The sequence below is a fragment of the Ranitomeya imitator genome, chromosome 7 (assembly GCF_032444005.1).
Source record: "Ranitomeya imitator isolate aRanImi1 chromosome 7, aRanImi1.pri, whole genome shotgun sequence".
NCBI lineage: Eukaryota > Metazoa > Chordata > Amphibia > Anura > Dendrobatidae > Ranitomeya > Ranitomeya imitator.
In genome coordinates this window covers 39,305,019-39,331,812 of record NC_091288.1, presented here as the reverse complement: position 1 = coordinate 39,331,812, position 26,794 = coordinate 39,305,019, and the positions used below count along the sequence as shown (strand labels likewise).

The following is a 26,794-nucleotide window of genomic DNA, read 5'->3' as shown; positions in this document are numbered from 1 at the left end:
AGTGCATAATTAAAGATAAAGAAGGTGACATGAGACGTATATCTAAAATAATGATAATCTTCATTATATATAAAGTGATTAAAGTGCCACTGCATATTGATAATATAGAATCTATGCCTGGACGAATGGCTTTGGATCTAAAGTCCAAAAGAGGTCCAAGCTGTTGGATGTCTCTAATAAAGTGTCTATTCAGTATAATGATTTACTACTAAAGATTTTTATTTATGAAGATGTTTAGAACAACTACAGTTAGGGCCAGAAATATTTGGACAGTGACACAAGTTTTGTTATTTTAGCTGTTTACAAAAACATGTTCAGAAATACAATTATACATATAATATGGGCTGAAAGTGCACACTCCCAGCTGCTATATGATAGTTTCCACATCCAAATCGGAGAAAGGGTTTAGGAATCATAGCTCTGTAATGCATAGCGTCCTCTTTTTCAAGGGACCAAAAGTAATTGGACAATGGACTCTAAGGGCTGCAATTAACTCTGAAGGCGTCTCCCTCGTTAACCTGTAATCAATGAAGTAATTAAAAGGTCAGGGGTGGATTCCAGGTGTGTGGTTTTGCATTTGGAAGCTGTTGCTGTGAGCAGACAACATGCGGTCAAAGGAACTCTCAATTGAGGTGAAGCAGAACATCCTGAGGCTGAAAAAAAAGAAAAAATCCATCAGAGAGATAGCAGACATGCTTGGAGTAGCAAAATCAACAGTTGGGTACATTCTGAGAAAAAAGGAATTGACTGGTGAGCTTGGGAACTCAAAAAGGCCTGGGCGTCCACGGATGACAACAGTGGTGGATGATCGCCGCATACTTAATTTGGTGAAGAAGAACCCGTTCACAACATCAACTGAAGTCCAGAACACTCTCAGTGAAGTAGGTGTATCTGTCTCTAAGTCAACAGTAAAGAGAAGACTCCATGAACAGTAAATACAAAGGGTTCACATCTAGATGCAAACCATTCATCAATACCAAAAATAGATAGGCCAGAGTTAAATTTGCAGAAAAACACCTCAAGAAGCCAGCTCAGTTCTGGAAAAGTATTCTATGGACAGATGAGACAAAGATAAACCTGTACCAGAATGATGGGAAGAAAAAAGTTTGGAGAAGAAAGGGAACGGCACATGATCCAAGGCACACCACATCCTCTGTAAAACATGGTGGAGGCAACGTGATGGCATGGGCATGCATGGCTTTCAATGGCACTGGGTCACTTGTGTTTATTGATGACATAAGAGCAGACAAGAGTAGCCGGATGAATTCTGAAGTGTACCGGGATATACTTTCAGCCCAGATTCAGCCAAATGCTGCAAAGTTGATTGGACGGCGCTTCATAGTACAGATGGACAATGACCCCAAGCATACATCCAAAGCTACCCAAGAGTTCATGAGTGCCAAAAAGTGGAATATTCTGCAATGGCCAAGTCAATCTCCAGATCTAAACCCAATTGAGCATGCATTTCACTTGCTGAAATCCAGACTTAAAAAGGAAAGACCCACAAACAAGCAAGACCTGAAGGCTGCGGCTGTAAAGGCCTGGCAAAGCATTAAGAAGGAGGAAACCCAGCGTTTGGTGATGTCCATGCGTTCCAGACTTAAGGCAGTGATTGCCTCCAAAGGATTTGCAACAAAATATTGAAAATAAAAATATTTTGTTTGGGTTATGTTTATTTGTCCAATTACTTTTGACCTCCTAAAATGTGGAGTGTTTGTAAAGAAATGTGTACAATACCTACATTTTCTATCAGATATTTTTGTTCAACCCTTCAAATTAAACGTTACAATCTGCACTTGAATTCTGTTGTAGAGGTTTCATTTCAAATCCAATGTGGTGGCATGCAGAGCCCAACTCGCGAAAATTGTGTCACTGTCCAAATATTTCTGGCCCTAACTGTATATACATAAAGTTTTATATACGGTAACACAAGTCTGTGACTTAATATTTCCATTTTTAATAGCGTTAATATTCTTTTACAGCTAAAGGGCTCTTATCTTATTTTAGATTGTTTAGATCCATTTATGTAACCAATATTGTATTAAGCGCTGAAAGCAAGACAATGCCACTAGTGCTCAGTAACCCTGTCTGAAAATGTCCTATTATTACGTTTTAGTATTATTGTGAAGTGTAAGATTTGTTACAGTACATAAGATGGGCACTTACATTAATACATTATGCAACAACCTCTCCATATCCAAGTTTTATACTACAGCATAAGTAGATAGTAAAACAGATTTTGGAACATTGAAGTGAAAGCTTCTGCATTATTCATGCACACGACATACTTTCAATTTTAGTTTTTGTTCTTAACCTTCTTTTTTGCTTTTTACAAGGTAGATCAGTTAGAAACTCATATGTGAGGATCTGAATGGTGTGATTGAAACCAATAAGTAGATTACTGTGTTGGCAGTAAGGCTGGCATCCCATGATACGGCAGCCTCAAGTGACAGCTGTGGCCATCAATGAGTGCATGAGTTTGCTGTACCCCTGAGGTGTCATCTATAAACTTCTGTGCACATTTACCCCTGCAGGTCAAAGAGGCTGTGCTGCTGCAAGTGGTAATGCATCATATGAACGCAACAAAAAGCTCATGAAGTATTTGATGTCCGCAAAGAACCAATTGTCTAAACTGCCAATATTTAGACATCAACTAATTGTCTGCTTTTGGAAAAATAGAGCTCCGGTATTTCCACTTTTACCAACTTTACGGATTATTGTATGCCCTCCCCAACTCTACCTATCCATTTTTGGATGAACTTGGTTTAAGCTCCGTCTTTTCTTAGTCTACAATGCTACACATTTACCCAAATTGATTCTGAAATTTCAGAACAGTTCCGGAAAAAAACAGGACAATTGGCATATTTGTATTCCTGATGGGATCAGAGGCTTCAGTTGCTTTTCAGGATGAGAACAAAAGAAACAGACATGTTGAAATTCAGCACAAAATCTTCCGTTGCAGAAAAGTCTAGAATGCCCCCATGCACATTGGATGGACATCCGGTCCCATTTTTGGTTAGCTCATTTGCTTATTGTCAAGGACAAAGGGACCTTAATTTTAATGAAAATGCATTCTCCAAAGTCTCTTTACTAGTGATGAGCGAGTGTACTCGTTGCTCTGGTTTTCCCAAGCACGCTCAGGTGACCTCCGAGTATTTATGACTGCTCGGAGATTTAGTTTTCATCACGGTAGCTGAATGATTTACTGCTGCTAGCCAGCCTATGTACATGTGGGGGTTGCATGGTTGCTAGGGAATCCCCACATGTAATCAAGCAGGCTAGTAGCTGTAAATCATTCAGCTGCCGCGATGAAAACTAAATCTCCGAGCAGTCACAAATACTCGGAGGTCACCCGAGCGTGCTCAGGAAAACCCGAGCAACGAGTATACTCGCTTATCACGACTCTTTACTTTCTAAATGCCTTTCTCCATAAGCCAAGCATGCTTGGCTTATAAGTCTCCTCACTCTGACATGCCAGACTTCGCTTGTCACTTTCCACAAGGCGAAATGTTACTTCTCGACCCCTGATTGCATTATGAAAGAACATTTTAAAAGGCTAAAAGCAGGTATAAAATATGGCTGCCTTGGTAACTCACATATTGCGTGTAACTAGCTCTTTGGCCAGGGTCAAATGAGCTTATGAAAAATCATCCAGAAAACTCTGATAGTTTTCATCCATTTTGTCTTCCATGTGACATCCATGTGTCCATTTTTTACATCTGTGTGGAATCTGTTCTAATACATCAACATTTTAAAATTTGCTTGATCCAATAGTTTCTTATCTTAACTATTGAAATGCAGCCAAAAAAAATCGAATGTTACTCAGATGAGCCTATTTTTTTTCTAGAATAAATATCAATTGCACACTCCTTTTGAATTCAAACAAGATTTATTTTATTAACGGTCAAAAAATAAGAGCAACCTTTGAATGTCAACGCTTTTTGGCCAACTCGGCTTTTTTCACGACAGTTGCACTCAGTAGGTATTATTTTCTAGACAGGGATTTTTCTTCCCCAGAGGTACGATTTGTTAAGTCTGGAAGGTATAGTTCAAGAGATATCCTTGAGTAGGTTGATGAATGTAGAAAGCTTGCTTAAATGTGCAACTGTCGTGAAAAAGGTACATTACATTGGTCAGCGCGCTGTTTGAGTTTAACTCTGACCACACACATATTTGTAATATTCTAAGTTGAACGTTTCTTAAAGGTAAGCCTACACATGGCCAAAAATGTTTGACCATGGATCTTCCTACAAACCTTCAGCAAAATTTTTTACGAACAACAAGCAGATTTTGATGTTGATTCCCCACCTGCTACATTGAAAGGGAAGAAACATTCAAACAAAAATAGACACGAGAATCTTAACATCTGCAAGATGTTCAATTTCTACGTGGAAGAAAATTATTTCAAATACGTTTTGAATAACCTTTCTATTTATTTCAATGGAAAATCCTCTTTGCTGTTCATACAAGTTTTTTTCAGTCTGGAATTTTACTACTTTGGTGCAAATTCCTTGTGGAATCTGTTCAAAACTTGACACTATCAAGTCAAGAAGCTGCAAAAAAAAATGAAATAAAATATATACTTCTAAAACAAAAAGCTCAGTTTCCAGAACTGAATTCTTCTTGAAAAACTTGTCAAATTTTTCATCTCTATATTTATACTCATACACTTTAACTCGGCAGATTTTCTTTTTCAAATTTTAAGAAAACCTTGCTGAGTAACCATGTGAGCAAATACAGAGAATATTTTCTTGCATCTCCTCCCTCTTTGTCTACCATCCTACCCCACCATTCCATTCTGCTAATGACCTAAAACTAACACCCTCACTAATCCGAACCTCGCGCTTCCTTCTCCAGGACTTTTCTCATGCTGGACTAGTTTTCTGGAATGCGCTACCCAAGACAATCGGGTTAATTCTCAATATCCACAGTTTCAAATGTGACCTAAAAACACGTTTCTTTCTTTATCCTGGCCTATCATCTCCCCTCACTAATCTAACGATCCCCTTTCTCTCTTCCATGCACTCAGTATCACTTTGTACTTGTACAGATTCTGTCTGGTTATCGGCTCATGCAGCGTTATTTGAATGCTCTTCTACACAGATGGTTGGACCTTACACGACAAGCACTTTTCACTTTACCTTCCGTGTCTCCTCTATTTCCTCATAGATTGTAAATTTACAAGCAGGGACCTTACTTCTCTTGGTATCTGTTAAATTATGTGTAATTCTGTAATGTCTAATATTATCTGTAGAAGTCCCCTCTGTAATGTAAAGTGCTGCAGAATATGTTGGTGTTATTGACATAAAATATACTATCATTATTATTATTGGAGCTGTGACAAATTCACAATTCTTATCCTTATATCAGGCAACTTTTTTTATTTTAAATACATATATTTCAGGCTAAAAGCATTTTTTTCTACAGTTAGGCTGTATTAAAGCTTTTAAATAAAAGGAGAAAAATGCCAGATTACCTGTGGCTGCTTTATCATGTGGGAGCACAGAAGTTCATCTTGACCAAACATGGGAGTACACAGAAAAGTTGTGTATTCCAGCTCCAGTTAAAAATAAAATCCTTTTATTGAAGACAATTAAAATTCCAACTCTATAGAGATAATTTGGCAAGCATGGTTAAAAATTGCCAGGCATGCTGTAGCTACGCTTTTCAGATGCACTCCGGCGTCCTTTGTCAAAGACCATTTTTAACCATGTTTGTCAAATTATCTCTAAGAATTAACACGATCGCTAAACAGCATAACGAGAAAAAAAATTAAAATGCCAGAATTATGTTTATTTTAGTCGACGCTACATTGCAATAAAATGCAATAACAGGTGATCAAAACATTGTATCTACACCAAAATGTTATTAATAAAAACGACAGCTCAGTGCGCAAAAAATAAGCCTTCACTCAGACCCAGATCATAAAAAATGGAGACTCTGCATGTCTCCGAAAATGGTGCCTTTTTTTTTCTTTTTTTACAAATTTTGGATTTTTTTCTTCACCACAAAAGAACCTGTACATGTTTGGTGTCTTTGAACTCATAGTGACCTGAATAATCAAAATGGCAGGTCAGTTTTAGCATTTAGTGAACATGGTAAAAAAAAAAACAACTTTTTTTTTTTTTTTTTGTAATTTCACCGCAGTTTGATTTTTTTTCCTGATTTCCATTACACAATATGTTAAAATGAATGGTGTCGTTCAAAAATACAACTTGTCCCACAAAAAAAAAACAAGCCCTCACATGGTTATATTGACCAAAAAATAAAAAAGTTATGGCTCAGGGAAGAAGGGGAGCAGAAAACGAAACTGCAAAAACGGAAAATGTCCCAAGGATTAAGGGGTTAATCTTATGGAATTGAGGACTGTATTGAAAACACACATAGCGTTTTTGTCTAAATTCTTCATTATTTTGTTTATTTTGTGAGGGAAAGATCAATTTAATTGATAATCTATTTATTCATGATTGACTTGTGATGTAATTTCACTTTACACTTGCATACCAGGTCTAGTGGCTTTGCAAGCCCTCCAGTTTCATTTACAGAAATTTAGTAATTACACCAAAGATTTGATTAACTACATTTTACAGGTTATGCATTTTTTATTAACACACACATTTTTTCCTTTGATCAAGGATTGAGGGCCAAATTTTCCCCTTTCGCTTGCCAACCTTGTCATGGCGTTTTGGGAGTTTTTTTCTTGTTCTCCACCAAGAATGTTTTTGCATCTTCCATTGTCTGGTATGGCAGATACATCGACGATCTCCTCATCATTTGGTGGGGCAATGCATCTACCATTCAAGGCTTTATTCGATATATAGATTCCAATGAGTTCAATCTCAAGTTCACCCACAAACATGATCCTACACACTTTCTCTTCTTGGATTTAAATTTATTTGGGGAATGCAATCAAATAGTTTCAGCTAAAACGCATTCCAAGCCATGTAGTGGGAACACCATACTAGATGATCCCAGCAGTCACCCAAAACACACAATCCAATTTATTCTTGTGGGTGAGCTGATAAGAACAAAGAGGAGCTGTAGTAGGGAAGAAAATCTTTATACAGAATTTAATCAGACTTTAAAAAGATTAAAAAGGAGAAACTATGGTATTCTAATTGGACTCTCAACAGAGCTTTAAATGTACTTTCCAAAAAAATGCAAGGAATTAATCTTTTCCTCACAAAATAAGCTAAATAATGAAGAATTTAGACCAAAACCGTATGTGTATAGTGTATGTGTATAGTCCTCATTTGCATAAGATTAAAGGTATTAATACATTTCTACCTATTTTACATGAAGATGCATCATTAGCATCGATTTTCCAATCAGGGTACAATGTGATTGCGAGGAGGGCACCAACACTTTGGAACATAATTTCTCCCATTACATTTTTTTTCTACAAAACCACAAAAAACATGGTTAGATTGTACAAGTTTTTTTCAGATATGAAGGTACCAATTGTAGAAAATGCAAGCAAGCAACAGATAGTAAAATCTTTAACAATAATGACAATACTGCAAAATTCAATATCAAACAATTAATAAATTGTAATTCATGTAATGTCATTTACAAAAATTGATCCATTAGCAATGTGGATTATGTGGGTTGTATCTCTTGAAAATTCAAAACACGAATATCTGAACACCTTTATGACAAAACGAACACTATCAACACGAATTGTAATTCTTCATCACTGGCCAGACATTTTCATCTCCAACCATTCACGAAAAATAGTTTCTTTTCGGATATGTGCATTAGAGCAGATTACAAGTCGCTTTCGGGGAGAAGATATTGGACAGTGTCTCCTCACACGTGAAGCCTTCTGGATCTATAATCTTGGTACACGAACTCCTAATGATTTAAATAAGCGCAATTAAATCATGTTCCATTATTAAAATTGAAGTTTTATGTAAATGGACTGTATTATATAAGTAAATTTAAGACCCTTTCGCTTGCCAACTGACATATTCAAACAGGTTGATTGGTTATTTCACAATTTAATGCAGTGCAGTTCTTGTAGGATATCAGCTGTGATAAAGATCAATCTACAATCGAAACGCATCGCTGTACTTTCCCTGTTGTGAGTGTGATTCAGGAGCTTTGAAAAATGTTTTAATCAAATTGAATAAATCTTAGATTTTATTGAAGGAGCTGGAACATCGCAAGTTTATTAAAAGAGTTACCATATTGTTCGGACTGTAAGATGCACTGGACTATAAGACGCACCCCAAATTTTTAAGAGGAAAATAGGGGAAGTATTTATTGCTTCAAATGGGGGTCCATCTTACAGTTTGAATGCAGCTTACCGGCAGGGGTGTGGCGGCGGTGGTGGAACGGGGTCACAGGAGGTGTTCGAAGGTGTGACACTGAGGGTTGATGTGCTAGAAGGGGGTGTTCGTTGGTGCTCAGCGGTATTCGGTAGTGCAGGGGTTCCAGGCTTTCACAAAATGTCTACAACAGCGAGCATCCTTTCCTACCAGCCTGGGTATCGCAGCATCGCACCTCCGAATGCCCCCTCCTCCCATTCCAGGGCTGGCGGCATTGCCTGCAGTACCACCCGACTCCTGGCTCCATCGCCCCCCCAAGTAAGCTACATTTAGACTATAAAACGCACTCCCATTTTCCTCCCAAATTTGAGGGAAAAACTGCATCTTATAGTCGAAAAATATGGTGGAAACTCTCCTGTCAGACCATCTTAACGACTGATTGGTCCCCAGCTAGCGCATTCTGCATGTCGCAATACACAGTGCAGCACCAATTTCAAAAATTGTTTTTAACCCCAATTCTATGCATTTAATTAAAATAAAAAGCCCCCAAAGATAGTCAATCTTTTTAATGTTTAACACAAGTGCCTTGAATCTCTAAACCCAATCGGAGCGTGCCCATGTTCTGTCCTGAAGGCATTACTTATGTGCGATGTGTCTCTCTCCGCAGATACAGCAGATGGTGTTTCGCAGGAGCTCTTCTCAGCAGGCCTTGTGGACGGCCATGATGTAGTTATAGGTAAATGACATTTCTTTCTTGGAACTATTACATGATTACTTTAGCATTTCAAGGAAAGAATTACATTTAACCTTCCTCATATCTCAGAGGATCCCGCCACCAGTTAATGCTTCCATAGATGTTTGCAGGCGTGAAGAGCAAAATACAAATACAGCTTTTCAAAATGAAAAATATATTTGCAATTATATTCTAATTATTGCTCCCATGCTCCTGACCGCCGAGCTATTTTACTTATATTAGAAGTTGTTTTTTTTGTTGTTGTTTTTTTAAAGAGGAGACTTTTTTTTATATGGATTCACTAAACAGCGGATAGGTTAATCATCACAATAATCTTTATGGTGTTTTTGTAATTTAATTTAGATGATACTGTGGAGATACGAGGGTGAAATGTGAAGATGGAACCTTTAAGTGTGTTGTGCTATTATGATGAGAGAGTGGAGTTGTTTGTGTGCGCGCGGCCTCTCACCTGGGGTAGCGGAGCCGTTCAGTTAATTATTTGAGCAGCTTGGCTGTAATTTCTTTTCTATGACTTTCCTCATCCAGAATGAATCTGCTATCCAAGGCTCTAGCGGTAATTTTAATTAAGCTCTTCAAATACTTTTTTGGCAGATTTTTGCTTCCCTTCCTGTTATAGTAAACTATTATGTGTTGCGCTCTTTTGGGGTTTTTTGTGTGATTTTTCTTTTTTTTTTTTAATGAAGTGTGAGATAAACAGACACTTAAATCACTTCTTTGTCTAGTAAGCAGTCACATAATAAAATCGAATGAGCACTGAAGAAAATGTAGCAAACTCAGCTGGACAATTATTTTTTACATTATTTTGGATCATGAAAAGTGAAATTATAGAATCTCTGCAGGACATTTCTCTTCTGAGTTTAGACATTCATCCCGCAGACCTCGCCTACTTTACTTACTAATTCACTGTTACATGGTTTGTCTCACGAAAGATATTTATGAAATATTTACAGACTATGCCATAAATTTCGAATAAATATGGGCACAGCTTTTCCGACCCATGTCCGACTACAAGTTAGTAGCCAGGTGCATCGGCTTTTTCCTTTCATTGATTTTGCCGTTCTGAGAACAGAGGAGACAACCCCTTTAATGAAGAAATTATGGTCACAAACAGGGTCCCTCTCTAAACTGGGAAATCTGGAAAGGAAAGATGTAGAAAAACATGCTAATGAGCTTAACAAGCCTAATTATTGATATACTTGTCTGCAGGATATGGTCTTTTCCAAAGAGGTCATCTCAAATTCCCAAATGGGTAAAATTGCAAAGTGCATGCAAAACAATTTACCTTCTGAAGAACGGAGGAATGTTTAATTTGCTAGTTGCCTAGGGTTGGTTTCTTTGATAAGTAATGCGCAATTGCAAGCTATTTTCTATACAGCTTGGAAGCGCATCTCTGAAGCTGGCCAGATCACAGGATCTGGCCAGCTTTAGTGCCCCTGCACTCCTTCAATGCTGCAGAATCAAAGCTGCCTCTTCTAATAGCATGGAAGAGAGCACAGTTCAGATCATGACCACAGCCATGCCATTGGTCAGAACTGTCAATCTTTGGGATGGCACCATCCTCCTGAAATTTGAAAGCCCGAGAGACAGGAGAAGCTCCTGAAGAATGAAAATTAGATGACCTTTAACTTTATTATTTCAAGAGTTGATAGGACTTGCACCTATTCCAAGAACGGAGGTCCCATGCTTATCCTTCCTGGCACAAATGCTCAGACGTAAAGAGAACTACCATTAAAGTGGTTGACTTGGCTTAAACTACAAGTCTACTGTCACCCTCTATGAATGCAGCCTTGTGAATCCTCACATAGCGCACGCCGCACACTGTCAAGATTCTACAGTGCCGGAAGCGGAAGGGGCATGGCCGCAAGTATAGGATTTGCAAGGCTGGATACCTTCTAGTTGTAATATGACCGGAAGTATGCAAATCGCATACTTGCAGTCACATTACAGCTGCTGTTGGCGCCAGCATCGTAAAATCCTCACAGCAAGCTGTGCATGCAATTTGAGGATTCACAAGGCTGCAGTCACATTGAGTAATCGTAGACTTGTAGTTTAAGCCCGGACAATCTCATTATAGTCAATGGAGTGATGTGCCCATGAACCGTCACTTTTCCACTGAGAGTGGTCCCTATACTTTAGAGGTGCGACAGATCCCTGCGGTGGACCCATATTTCACAGGCACTAATCTCATTAATTCCATAAATAGGATAAAAGATGGAGAATGGCAATCATAAAATGTTATTTCAAGGATGCAAAGCAAGGATCTTAGAGGGTGGAGGCAGGGGATCATCTACTAAAAAAAAGTTTAGCTTCTGCCTTCAGTCTGTGTGTGGCATTGCAGCTAAGCCCCACTTTTCAATAGAGATGAGATGATAATGTATACCTCCACAGAAATTTCCATCTAGTAAAGAAAACTGAAATTGGGAAATAGAATTTTAATCCATGAAAAAATCTGTCAGCCCAGACGGATATACAACCTTACACTCCTGAAAGAAATGGAGGCTCCTGTTACCAGGCTGGAAATCTGCAAGTTTACTCATTTGCATATCACAGAATTGTACAATCCTATTAAATAGTTTTCTGTCATTGAATGTATATAGGGAAAATGGGGAAAGAAGGTCATGGAAAGCCGAGAGTCATTTAATGCTGGGAGGATGTTCGTAAATATGTAAATTCGAGCCTAAGTATCCTATTTTTTAACTGACTCAGCTGAAAGAATCAGAGGCCACGTTGAAGGTTGTTGCGCTTCTTTGGATTTCAGAGAAATGTATGCATATTCCAGAAATATTTAAAAAAAAAAAGCAGCAGAATTATATAAAGGCTGTTGGCAGTTTTATGTTTGTTTTTTTTTTTATTTTTCTTTTCCCCTTACGGCGTGAAAACATGGTGGTTTTCAATGAATAATTTAAAGTTTGCAAAATTCCCCTTGTGTTGGAGAGATACTAAAATCGTTTTTCCCACATAATCCTGCAGTATATGGTAGTGCCGGCGCGGCGGCCAGGCATTCTGTATAATGACATGCAAATACGATCTCACAGTATGTCACTTTTCCTTCTCTACTCTGTGACTTGGATCCCTTCAAGCTCGTCCCTGATACATAAAACAACTTTTTTAAGTCTAGCCAAGGGTAAAGAAATGCAGGGCCAGCAAACCTACGTGCTGACAGCTGTTTAAACCTCAGCAAGGAGCTGATAGCTTCCTCTGTACTGGGAAACTGGGCTTGGACCTGTTCCAAACTGAAAGCACGGGCGGCGTTCTGTCGTAGTCAGTCTGTTTCTGCCAAGCAATTATTAAGTGACTTATTCCATATGTGTCTAAAAGAGCAACACTAATTTCAGCTCATCCAGATAACATTACAAAGGAACAATACTCACTTTTTTTGTTGTTGTGCCTACTGATATAAAAAGTACAGGCTGGTTTTACGAATCTGCCTCTGTTTTAAAGGGACTTATGAAACTCTGTCCTCCAGCTGAAGTTTGTTTTTCCTTTACTCGCCCTCCCCGAGTCCATCTCTGAGCCTCCACCACTGATCGATTGCGGTGCTGGCAACTTTACATCAGCGCTGCAGACGATAACAGACACCGAGAACAACGTTGTAGACTCAGCACTAGACCCTGGGAGGTTGAGTAAGCCCCCCTTTTACATGTCCTGGTGATTCCTATACAGGAAAAAAACAGTACTGGTGAGGTCCGTGTCCATGTGTGACATCCGTGTGTCCATTTGCTGTCCTTGTGACTGTGTGATACGTACCGGCGCTTGGGAAAAGCAGTACAGTTCGTGCTGATCCCTGGCTCCAGATGCTGAAGGCAGCTGTCATCATTGTCTCCTGGCCTACCTGAGATTAGGGCTGCCAGGAGACAATGATGGGCGTTGTATTCAGCTCCTTCTGTGTACCTCCTGTGTAAAATTTAAGAATTTGAGAAAAAAACGTGGCGTGGTCTCCCACGTAATTTTCATAACCAGCAGAGGGAAAGCCAACGGCTGGGAGCAGATGTTAATAAACGGGGAAAAGGGACAAAGGTTAAACAGGTGTTTGCTTAGCCTGTACTGGTGAGTTTACGGGGAACCCCAGAAAAAATATGACGTGTTCCCTTTAAAATTAACCCCTTAATGTTCGCCAATATGTCTATTTACTGATGTGATACAGGTGACAATCCAGCAGCTGCTTATACAGATTAGGAAGAGTTTAGGAAGCACTGACCTTGCTCCCTCCCCCGGATCCAGTGATCAAGTTATCCCTGGATGTAGGAGAGAACATGAGTTTTTGGGTCCTAGGAAACCTAGACAACTTTCTCCTGTAACTGAGGCTAACATACATGCTCCAGTTACAGGGAATATTAGAATATTAGCAATAAAGCAAATGTATCAATGTGTTCAAATCCACCTCCCCCCCCCACCAAAAAAAGTGTTATAAACTGTTTTGAAGCAATGAAAAAAATACAAATAATTAAAATTTAAAAAAAAAAACAGTCTAAATCATGGTTTCTATCTCAGCCCCCATTAAAAATAAATTGTCGAACAAATAAAAATGATTTCTACTTTCCTCAAGATAGCAGCAGCAAAAAAAGCAATACGAAAATGATGCACACATTTTTGGCGAAGAACGGCAAATAGTATTTTAATATCTGAACAAGAACACTATAACCCTGTTCAGAATGGTGAGCATAAGTAATAGACAAATAGTGACATGTAGTCTAATTTTGAAAAATAGTTTGGTTCGAATACTACCACAGCGTGGAACGACTTCCTTCCAGCAGCAGCACGGTCACCCTGAAAGGTCCATTTTCTCCTCAAAACAATCAAGTGAATATATACAAAATACTTTTAAAAAGGTGCAAATTAAAAGAAGCATAACAAATGGGCAAAAACACAAAATCTAGAAGTGAAAATGCAATAATAAATTAGGCCCATTGTATTGCCATTATAAGTAGTCATTGGGTGCCATATAAAGCTTTTGTTCCATCCTCCATAAGAAAAGCAGCAATAATGTCAGTGCCATTGACTGCAATGCAGTCTGGTTGGTTTCAGTTGCGGTGGCCATCATCTTACGGGACAAAATAGCGCAATCTGCTGAAAAGTTTTGTTAAGTGGAATCTGATCAAGGGAGATGTGAACACAGCCTAAAACTTCACACGGATGGGAACACAGCCTAAAACTTCACAGAACTGTGAACAAAGCCTAAAACTTCACGCAGATGTAAACACAGCCTAATATATTTATTTTGTTAATTTTGAGAACATCTTTTAATGATCGATGATTGTTGTTCCCATTGTGGCTCATCACCTGCTACATGATAGATATTATAGCTAAATAACAATAAGACAAATGTCATAACCAAAAGTGAGGACGATACTAGTAAAGAAATATTTTACACTCAGTAAATTAGCTTTTTATGTGATTCATAAATGGCATGTTGTTTATGATACTTTATATCCTGCAGTTATTGCTTTCTGTCTGTGTAGTAATTTCAGAATAGATAGAAACCAATTACTTTCAAGGCCGTTTGTGGTCGACCATCAAAGCTGCACTTTATGTCTACGTTTACAACTTGCAATAGAGACAGTATTACAAAACATGCAACGCCGAAACATCCAGACTTTAAGATGTCAAATATTTGTTTTGCATAATATTAATTTTACAAATTGATGTTTATTATTAGATTTTACGGTATTCATTTTCATGACTTTTGCTGTAAGGTCAAGAGAAAAAAATATATAGTCTTAAGAAATTAAAATTCTAAGTTTACAGGCTATGTTATAAATCAGAGCTGGACTTCTGCAGCATGCACCGCTGAAATGACCCATCATTCTTAACCATGCCAATTTCTATACAAAGTTTAGTCGGGTAAAGTCCTCAACCGCCTCGCTTCTAGTACTAATTTGGAGCATTATAGAAAGAAAAAAAGCTGCACATAATAAATAACCAACATATACCAAGGGCCAAATAATGACCATAGCTCACGTAAGATAGGTATACATATCTCGTACTATACTCAATAGAGGGCATAAAGGGGTGTTTCCGCTAAGTGTTACATTCAGAGCCTAATAAACTTGGCTATCAGGCACTTAATAACTGTGTACCGCATTTCAAACATGGAGGAATTCAGGAGGTGTTTTGGCGCAGAGCTTTTTCGTTAGAATCAAGCCAGGCTTGTGCAGTGGCTGGAGAATCAAAGAAGTTGGTATTTCTATTTACAGCAATTCGCAGTATGGCAGGAAACAGCATTGAGTATGAAATCTTCAAATTTCTTAGTCGCTTCTTGGTATCCAAAAACTATGCTCTTTTCTGCTGCACTTCAGATGAAAAATATGATGAGACTCTTCTCCCATCTATGGAGAGTTCTTCAAGATTATCTGGCTCTCTGAATTAAAAAGTCTCTACCTTTAATGTGTAGGAGCCACATGAGGATAGGACGTGGAGATGCCCCAGGTTGTGGGGCGCGAGTGGGGACTGTATGTGCTCTTTTAATTGCAAAGAGGGAGGAAAGGGCATCCTTCCCCAAGATCTTAGGGAACCATGCTTCAACGTAATCTACAAGGTTTCGACCTTCTGCCCTCTAAGGGACTCCCACCAGACACAGATTATTTATGCAGGATCTATTTTCTAGGTCGTCAACTTTGCTGATTGTGCACTACCTTGCCAATATCAAGGGTAAGCAGAGGGATTCTATCTTCTGTGGAGCTTACTTGTCCCTCTAGTTCTCCCGCTCTTTCATTAACTCCATGTTTGGATCTTGCTTAATATGTGAAATGTCCCTTTTAGGCCACCTATTTGTTCACTTAGTGTGGTCACAGTGGAATTGCAGGCATTTACTGCAGCAAGGACACCACTAAGAGTGGTCCTGCATCAGCAGGTTCTGCTATGACCTCCTTGTCAGGACAATTTTGGACAGGATTGGATCATTGCAGGTACCATCTCCTCCATCCCTGTCCTATTCTCTGGACCGGAGCATTCTTTGTCGCTGCTCACTGGAGGCTGGTCAGATATTATACCTGCGAACCTCTTCAGCTTGGAAGCAGCTTCAATCGCTCTGCTGCACAAAGGATTGCTTGGTATCGGCGCCTTGTTTGACAAGGTCTCTTCAAGATCCTGCCTTTTTTTGTCCCCTCTTTTGCTGTCAGTCATACTGTCTGAAGACACCATGAACCGTGCTGTGGTATCCACAGGAGCCCAGAGATATGGTGGGTGAACTTAAAAGCCAGGATGCCTCTGATAGACCAGGATTTCTAAAGATTCTGGGCAGGAGCTCTCACACCATGCATCTGTCTCACATGCCGCTCAGGCCGTGCCTCCTCTATTTCTCTGTTTAATCCTACTGATTTAACACATGGAACGCCCTTCTTATTCCTTCAGAATTTCAAAACTTGACAAGATAATCTAAAGGATTTTTTTTTTTTTACAAAATTTTAAGATTTTGAATTTATCACAACAACTAAAACATAAAAAGCAGTTTGATATCACTATAATTGTACTGCCCTGGAGAATCAAGTTGCCAGGTCATTTTTACTGCACAATCGATAGAAAAATTAGCCCCGAATCCTGAAATACATGGTTGAAATTTCAATTTTTTTTTCATTATTTACATTACTTCTCCCTACTTGGATTTATTTTGTATCCTGAATTTTTTGTGTGTTACAAGGTAACGGGAATGATGACATTCAAAACTAAAAATCATCCAGCAAGAAAACAAGTCCACATATGGGTATATCAGCGTTAAAATAAAACAGTTATGACTTTTGGAAAACTAAAGCGCAAAAATGAAAAATCGCGTGATTATGAAGGGGTGACCCCAGCCTAAAAAGAAGACCCATTCCCACAAACGGCAAAGCCTAAATTCATACATATTGAACAAAATTATAAATTTATACATGAGAACCACAACGTGCTCCCAATTCTTGATTCCTTGCATACATCTATTCTATATTATTTAGCCATGTTTTTTATTGGGTGTTTTATTGTTCTTTATCTGTTTCAATGAATATTTTATGTACTGTTGTAATTTTTCTTTGTTTTTTTTCTTAGGTCTATAATTTCTAGATATTTAACCTCAGGGTTTGTCATTTTGGGGCACCTCTGTGAGTTATGGATGGTAACACTTCTACTCAATGTCTGGCATATATTCATTCTAAATGCTTACCATGGTCTTTTATAGACAAGATTGATATAGCCTATTTTTGAGTAAAGCAGATAACAAAGACTGTTCGTTGAGTTCCATTAACTTTTGCCCTTTTGGATATTAGGATAAAGCCTAAATACACATCGCGTTGACCACCATAGACTAAGCTCTTACACCACAGTGATGCATCTGGTATAAAGTACCAAGCTTGTATTTTTGGGACAGTATTACGATTTATACTTTGGGACCATACTCAGTTGTATTCAGTTGTGTTTAGTGATTGGAGAAAACAATGATAAATGGCTTAGACAGTTCTGTGAATGGGCTGCTGGTTATCGGATAACTAGTTCTCAGATGCCCCAACCTGAAATTGATCTGAAACCCACACAATCAATTTTCATTCCAAGATACGCATTATTATCAGGGGCAACCATGTGAAGAATCATAAGAGTTTACAGAACGTTACTAGAAACAGTTTTCAGGAAATGCATGTAAGGGAGTGTATCATCCTAGGTAGAGTAGTATCATGGCTAACTTTCATCCAGGAAAAAAGTTTGTCTACTGTCCTAGCCCTATATCTACAGCTATTGGCTAAGGCCAGCTGAACTGTTGGCACCCCGGCACCCATTATATTGTATATGCATAACCTGTTCCTCACTGTTTCCCAAAAGAGTGAAAGAAATAAGTCTCTCCCTGGTTCTGTGGTCATAAAATAGGCACAGGAAACAATTCTTCAGGGAAAGTCTCCTCTTGTGCAGACTCCTGGAGCTGGAACCTTAAAGAGTATTTTTCTTTTATTATGTAAAGAGAACCTGTAAGCACGATTTTGTAATGTAAAGACATGGCTGTAAGGGGGCTGTAATTTTGATTATGTTGATATATTTCGTGAAGAAATCCACTTTGTGGTTCTTCTATAATCACCATTTGAAGTTTTCTGTTAGATTTCGGTGCACAGGGGTCGGACTCTGCACTGGGTCTTCTCCTCCCTGTCCGTTTATCCTTGGCCCCTCCGTCTGCCTCTGGTCTGTGAATTACCTGCCTCTTTTGTTTGAAATCTCAGCAGTAACCTGTCAGTCAAAGATCTGAGGCAGGAGAAGAGGGTGGGGAATCACAGGGAGGAGAAGACCCAGTGCACAGTCCCGCCCCTGTGCACCAAAATCAATTTAGCAGAAGACTTCAAATGGTGATTACAGAAGAACCACAAAGTGGATTTCTTCACCAAAGGTATTCATTTATTCTGCATTACAGTGCCATTACAGCCATATTTTTATTTTACATTACAAAATCGTGCTGGCAGGTTCTCGTTAATTATTGATTTGTTTTTGTAAAGCTATCCTTTGTAAAGTTACTTCATTGACTTATTTGGCTTATCTCTATCTTTAACACCATGTTGAAAATGTCTGTCTAGTTCCTTCTGTCTTAGCTTATTTGACCTACGTTAGAACTTGCGAAGATTGGTATTTCGAGAGTGAGTTTTTTTTGTTTCCTTACCACATGCTCAGACAGAGAATAACATCTGAGCATGGGGAAGAGGCGGAAAGAACCTCACTGACAACAGATCTTTTTTTACATCTGCAGTTCAAATCATACTACTAATGCAAAATGAACTAGACCGGCAAGCCAGCATTTTCATCAAGGTATTAAGGATAGAAAGAAGCTAATGTACGTAAGATAATGAGTAGTGATGAGCAAATGCGCTCGGATAAGGTGTTATCCCAGCATGCTCGGATGCTAACCGAGTGACATCGGCGTGCTCGAATAATATGTTCGAGTCCCTGCAGTTGCATGTGTCATGGCTGTACAGCAGCAGCCACACATGAGGGGATAGCCTATTTTTTAGGCAATCCCTGCATGTGTTAAGGCTTTCGAACAAGTGCAAGACATTCAGCCACAGGGACTCGAACATATTATTTGAGCATGCCGAAGATACTCTATTAGCACACGAACATGCTGTGTTAACACTTTATCCAAGCGCATTTGCTCATCACTAGTAATGAGTTATGTTACAAGGAATCATAACTTTACAAGGGCTGATCAATATGAAAAAAAAAATTTGCTACTCCTTAAATGTTTTTTGTGTTTTTTTTTAAAGTGTAAGAAAGTGTATGGACTGTTCTAAAATATTGAAATAATCACTTGTTGAACCTCTACCGGTGGTCTCCAATTGTACCTAACCTGCCTTTCATAACATCCCATCTATTGGTCACCTGAGCACTGCAACCAATGACTAGCCTCAGTAATCACATGCCGTACCGCTGAGCTCAGTGTTTGGCTGCAATGGTCAGGAGATAGGATAGCATAAGGTTCCTACACTGGTGAGGACCACCAGAGCAAGAGAACAGTGTACCTTTTATAGTGTTTATAAAACCAGGTATTTGCGTATTGGATTAAAATGTACCTTTTAATAAAATTCACTAAAACCCCTTTAAGGGTATAAGAACAACACAATAAACGAAAAGAAAAGAAAAAAGTGCAAGGTGCAAAAAAATCAGACAACACTAAAAAGAATTATGGGGTGCGCATGACCCTATAGGGTAATCATTGTCGAAGTTCCCTTTAAATAAGGATAAGCAGCTACCTGATTGTAACAACACATAACTTAGTTTATGATATGTGGTGTGGGTACAAATTCACTGCAAAACCAAACCTTATTGACAGTCCCCAATTCTGGTCATGTCTGGTCAGTGCAACCTCCATATAGCTTTACTGGTCATAAAACGCCCACTGTATTAACCTTCAATAGGGTACAGATTTATATATAAAGCATCATGTCAAAACAGTGGGTTTGACCATAAACCAGAACCCAAATAACATCCGTTAGGTCTGGATATTTTCCACACAGAAGACCTTCACTGAACCTATACGTCCAAAAGGACTAGTATACAGCAAATTTTTAGAGGTCAAGTGACAGCGTCCAAAGCTGGCATGATCACATCGGCCCAAACTATCCCCTGATGAGCATAGCGAAACGCGTCGGGAGTTAGGGATATGAGTCCACCGCTGCATTTGGATCTAAGGGCGTGTTTGTGACGGTATCCAGGCGGGAGAGATCGTTTCAAAATGTGCAATATGCCAAATATATATGCTGCGTCAATCCCCTTATGACTCAATGAGTAGGTAAGGAGTTTTGTCTTAACGGTGCATTATGATTGTGAGTGGTTGCATCAATAAGAGCTAATACCCAGGGATTGATATTGTTGACGCTGCTGACCTCTAAAAATTCGCTGTATACTAGTCCTTTTGGACGTCTAGGTTCAGTGAAGGTCTTTTTAAGTCTTTTTAGTGTTGTCTGATTTTTTTGCACCTTGCACTTTTTTCTTTTCTTTTTTTGTTTATTGCGTGGTTCTTATACCCTTAAAGGGGTTTTAGTGAATTTGATTAACGGTTACATTTTAATCCAATACGCAAATACCTGATACCTTTGGATTATTTACCACTGGCTAAATGTTTATATAACCAGGTGCGAAGAAAATGGATGCAAAATGTATGAAATATGAGAAAAAAAAGCAATTTGTTTTTAACTAATGTAAAAATGAATATGTGAATGGTGCCTAACAATTAATTCATATTTTTTTTTAATTAAATTGGCCAATTTAAAACAAATCCTGGAATACCATTTTACAGTTTGATTGCTGTATTTTTCCGCAAAAACTATTGGTATCATAAGAGGTGTCCAGACATCTGTAGATCCCATAGAATTGCATCTCTTTTATGGGTTCCTTTTCAAAAGATTGACAGAGGAGATAGTACGGAGAGATGATAGAAGTGTCTCAGTGGTCATTCCTTATGACTGTGTGGCTAAAGACAATTTTCCATGGTGTCTTAAATGGCAGAATTTGCTTACAATTTCCTGTTTCAGCTTGTGAAAAGAAAAGCAGCTGAGTTCTAAAAAAAAATAAAATAAAAGTTAATTATGATATATTACAATGCAAAGTTTTGTAGAAATGATCTATTCTTCTCTGTGTGTTAATGAAGGACTGTACAGTTTATAATAAGGTGAATACAAGGTACGAAGATCTGCTCTTTTCATTTCACACCTTTGATTGTAGAAGGATAAAGAGGGTGTTATTTTTTTCGAATGTGAAAATGACAAATGGCGTGGTATCTCCACATTGTCTGAATCAGTAAAATGCCGTATTTGTCACAATCTAGGAGATGGCTGCTCTGTAATTGGAAGGTCATGGTGAGAAGTTTGAGGCCGATCCTGTTACCGGCTTTTCTTGAAATCCGATATGTGAAACATACATTAAATTTTTTTCAAGGATATCATGTTTTCATTCATATCTGCTGATTGCAGAAACTTTACAAAAAGATGGAAAATCCACATCAAAAACTATAAAATATCATTATAAATAGCAATAAACATATCCTATAAGACCACCCTTCCCCCCCCCCCCCCCGAAGTTTCTACAATTTAATGCATTGTTATTACCGTAGGTTCATGCTAATGTACGGATTTTTTTACCTGCTATATTTTTTTAGAGCATTATAAGCTCAAAAAAACACCAAAATCCCTTGTATTGGCATCAATACCATTCAGTTCACCATATAATTTACTTGAAAATGAAAAGAAAAAAAAAAGCATTCCGAGTGGTCGTAAATTGAAAAAAAACTGACATTTCATCATTGTTTCTTGGGCGTGGTATATTTTGGTGTTAACTTTACGGTAAAAATGACCCTGTAACTTTGCTCTATGGGTCAGTAATAATTTATAGAATATTTCTTTATAATCAATTTGAAAAATTGCAAAAACAAAAAAAGTTGGCTCCAGCCACCATATTTTGAGAGTCCTACGTTTTTTTTTTCAGTCGATAAAGTCTACGGCATTCATTTTCATGATCCTAGCTGAAGTTCTTATTGATACCATTTTGAAGTCTTAAGACTTTATGATCTTTTTATTCCAGTTTTTTGAGAGATGTGAGGTAATACAAAGATAACGATCATCTGATTGAGGATGCAAACCTGAAGCGGCCTAGCTCTTTATATTGTGAAGGGACCGTAAGTAAAATTGTAGCTCTCATCCATTGACTTGTATGTAAGTGAGCATGAGAAAATAGAGATGAACGTAAAAATTTGCCGGACCCTGGTCCAGTGGCCATGTTAGTAGTAGTCCGTGGCCACTAGACGGAGCCATGCAAACCTCTTCCTAATTGTTGCAATCGCCAGTGACTCTTCTGAATTGTACGCCTGGCATAATGTCATCGTTATGATGTCATGCATGTATGACGTCACATGGGACCTACTAATCAGAAGAGTCACTTGAGATGCCAGAAGATAGGAGGCGGTTCGCAGGGCTCCCATACAGCAGCAATGGAATACTGATGTGGCCGTTGGACCAGGGTCCTATGAATGGATTTGATCGTCTCTATGTAGTCCAATTCACAGCCACTAAATAGTATACAAAGCTGTGTCACTTCCGATGTGCACATCTGATCGATTGATGTGCCAAGAGAACCCAGTAGATCTTAGAAGGTCAGATCATCAATATAAGGTCAGAGTCACATGAGAATCGCAATGCTTTGACTGGACTGGCTGATCTGAGACAGCTGCATAGAAATACATGCTGTCAAACTCAGGTCGGAAGAGCCGAGGACCAGTCCAAGCATTGGGTTGCGATCCCTGTCTGAGCTATACGAATGTGTGAATCTCTCCTTAAAGTCAATATTATTGTCCCATTTAGATGGGTTTTTTTTTCTAGAAATTCGAAATGACCGACAATGGAAAAATAGGCAACCACTCTAGTATGTCTACCTTATTCCACTTCAGTCTGAAAGTGCCAAGTCTGGTTGTATCGCATGACCCCAGTGTCCAGTAGATGCCCATTAATGTATGAGACCAGAATGCAACCAATCTGATATGCCCTTTATTTGAGGGTTGCTGCCCTTTTCATTATTTCACAGATGCAGACAGAAGAGGGCCCCTGTGTAAGAACAGTATATGGACCCTTTGCAGTCCAATAACTCATAGCCATGCACCCTTTTACATACAGTTAGGTCCATATATATTTGGACAGAGACAACATTTTTCTAATTTTGGTTATAGACATTACCACAATGAATTTTAAACAAAACAATTCAGATGCAGTTGAAGTTCAGACTTTCAGCTTTCATTTGAGGGTATCCACATTAAAATTGGATGAAGGGTTTAGGAGTTTCAGCTCCTTAACATGTGCCACCCTGTTTTTAAAGGGACCAAAAGTAATTGGACAGATTCAATAATTTTAAATAAAATGTTCATTTTTAGTACTTGGGTTGAAAACCCTTTGTTGGCAATGACTGCCTGAAGTGTTGAACTCATGGACATCACCAGATGCTGTGTTTCCTCCTTTTTGATGCTCTCCCAGGCCTTCACTGCGGTGGTTTTCAGTTGCTGTTTGTTTGTGGGCCTTTCTGTCTGAAGTTTAGTCTTTAACAAGTGAAATGCTGCTCAATTGGGTTGAGATCAGGTGACTGACTTGGCCATTCAAGAATATTCCACTTCTTTGCTTTAATAAACTCCTGGGTTGCTTGGCTTTATGTTTTGGGTCATTGTCCATCTGTAGTATGAAACGACAACCAATCAGTTTGGCTGCATTTGGCTGGATCTGAACACACAGTATGTCTCTGAATACCTCAGAATTCATTCAGCTGCTTCTGTCCTGTGTCACATCATCAATAAACACTAGTGACCCAGTGCCACTGGCAGCCATGCATGCCCAAGCCATCACACTGCCTCCGCTGTGTTTTACAGATGATGTGGTATGCTTTGGATCATGAGCTGTACCACGCCTTCGCCATACTTTTCTCTTTCCATCATTCTGGTAGAGGTTGATGTTGGTTTCATCTGTCCAAAGAATGTTCTTCCAGAAATGTGCTGGCTTTTTTAGATGTTTTTTAGCAAAGTCCAGTCTAGCCTTTTTATTCTTGATGCTTATGAGTGGCTTGCACCGTACAGTGAACCCTCTGTATTTACTTTCATGCAGTCTTCTCTTTATGGTAGATTTGGATATTGATACGCCTACCTCCTGGAGAGTGTTGTTCACTTGGTTGGCTGTTGTGAAGGGGTTTCTCTTCACTATGGAGATTATTCTGCGATCATCAACCACTGTTGTCTTCTGTGGGCGCCCAGGTCTTTTTGCATTGATGAGTTCACCAATGCTTTCTTTCTTTCTCAGGATGTACCAAACTGTAGATTTTGCCACTCCTAATATTGCAGCAATTTCTCGGATGGGTTTTTTCTGTTTTCGCAGCTTAAGGATGGCTTGTTTCACCTGCATGGAGAGCTCCTTTGGCCACATGTTTACTTCACAGCAAAACCTTCCAAATGCAAGCACCACACCTCAAATCAACTCCAGGCCTTTTATCTCCTTAATTGAGAATGACATAATGAAGGGATTGCCCACACCTGTCCATGAAATAGCCTTGGAGTCAATTGTCCAATAACTTTTGGCCCCTTTAAAAATAGGGTGGCACATGTTAAGGAGCTGAAACTCCTAAACCCTTCATCCAATTTTAATGTGGATACCCTCAAATGAAAGCTGAAAGTCTGAACTTCAACTGCATCTGAATTGTTTTGTTTAAAATTCATTGTGGTAATGTGTATAACCAAAATTAGAAAAATGTTGTCTCTGTCCAAATATATATGGACCTAACTGTACATGTATGTGACAGACGATGCTTGGTGTTTTGGAGATGTAAGTTGGTTGCCTTACCTCTTGGTCCGCTGTGCGGCTCACAGGTTTCACCAATGGTATGACCACCCCTGTACAGAAAATGGCAGTCCAGATTTTGCATTGTGTGTACTTTCAGTAAAGTCGCTCTAAAATGTGTAATCGACCGGGAACATAGGTCCCTTCCTATATTAGCTTAGCAGAACTAATTTGTTTGTTACTGAATCATTTTGAATCAGGGAAACGCTATGAAATGCATTTCATTCCCCCGCAGCATAATGGGGATTAGCGATTCAATCGGCATGAATGATGCAGCGTAGTCTTACCTCTCTTTAATGGTATCATTAATATCCAGTTAAAGGAGGAAGAATTCATGGACTTTTCCTGGTTGAACAAAGCTTTGGTCTGCAGGTGTTAAAAGCAATCTAATTTCAGATCAAAAGACGCAAGATTCTCTACCCTTGGGTTAGACATAGCATATTTGGCAGGGAATCGCTGATGAAGAGCTTATGCTGTGTAGTTACTGGGAATAAAAAATGTGTTGTCTCTCCGTGCTCTGTGTAAGGCATAGACTATTATAATGAGACATTTAATTTACAAGGAAAGAGTTTGCATCCCGTTTCCGCAAGCTGCACTACTAGAAGATACATTCATCCATCCATCCGTCCATGCATACATCAGTGCTAATACATATTTGCTAGGTCTAATGCATAATAATTATGCAGCATATTTTTCATTTTTATTGTCATCCTCTGGTAGAAATGATCTTTTCTTATTTATTTATTTTTGGCCTTAGGGCAGAGGAAAGAGAACGTAGGTGCGAAAGATGATAGGATAATGAGGAGAGCAATAATGTATACAGTTGTCTCCTTTGCATAATTATTGTTACTTCTGAATGGCTTTAATATTATCACATTCATGGTTGTATTCTGATATGAATCGAATTGATTCATCCATCCTCTCTTTATTCTTCCTATGATATAAGAGTTGGTTTCGTGAAGTACTTTTGGTCCTCTTATACCCGTACCGAACACACCGCTTACTATAACCTCTCTGTTCAAAACGTTCCCTTAGATCTCCTGCCTGTCTTTCAAACGTCTGATCGGTCAAGCAGATCCGCCTCATCCGGAGGAACTGTCCGACCGGGACGGCCCTAATAGTGGCTTGGCTGTGCCCAGAAGTTGCGTGGACCAAAGAATTCACCGCCGTCGTTTTACGAAATACATCTCTCAATCGATAAATCCAAACCCACCTTCAAACATATATCCAAAAAGTCAATTTCATGGGGGTCAAATTTATAAGTCAGTTTGATATTAAATGAATTTGAATTGAGCACAGCCATGAAATCCCCGAGCTGCTGTTCCGATCCACACCAAAAAAACAAAACATCATCAATATAGCATAGCCAGCACAACACATGGTCAACCGCCCTCGCCCCCGCACACCCAAAGACCAACCTCTCCCAGTATCCCAAAAAGAGGTTGACATACACGGGCGCGCAGGCCGCGCCACGCTTCTGTTGATAAAAAGATCTTTAAAAGTTAAAAGACTATGTGTCAGAACGAATTCCAGCAGCTCGAGGATAAGCTCACATAAAGGGCCACCCAGGTCGGAGACCCCCAGAAAGAAACGGACCGCCCGCAGGCCATCAATGTGATCGATACAGGTATAAAGGGCCTCCATGTCCGTCGTGTCCCTCCGCCCCTCCTCTGTTCAGCCACCCGGCGTCTGTGGCTGGCGACTGGGATGGCAACACCGTGCTCCCACTCGCGCGGCTTCGGATCCAGGCTGGATGGGGTGGGGCGGGGGGTTGACTGCGGGCGCATGCGCCTTCTAAACACGGCCAGTCATTAACCCGATCACGTGATGCACACGTGACCCGGGATTTCTGGGATAAAAGGTCCTAATTTTGTAGGAATGAACACCTCCCCTTGAGAAAGCGAGCAGTTGTACAGCGAAAAGAGCGTCGAGGTGGTATCCAATTCATCTGACCCCAGTATTTTGGTAAG

At 39.2% G+C, this 26,794-nt stretch overlaps 1 protein-coding gene across 1 annotated transcript in view; it reads left to right on the top strand.

The window, feature by feature from the left end:
- The window catches only part of STK39 (serine/threonine kinase 39), a 339,349-nt gene that overhangs the window by 264,842 nt on the left and 47,713 nt on the right, over positions 1-26,794 (top strand). Inside the window, exon 16 of the mRNA XM_069733077.1 lies at positions 8,938-9,006. Within this exon, the coding sequence (XP_069589178.1) occupies positions 8,938-9,006 (69 nt within the window). The remainder of the gene's footprint in view (positions 1-8,937; positions 9,007-26,794) is intronic.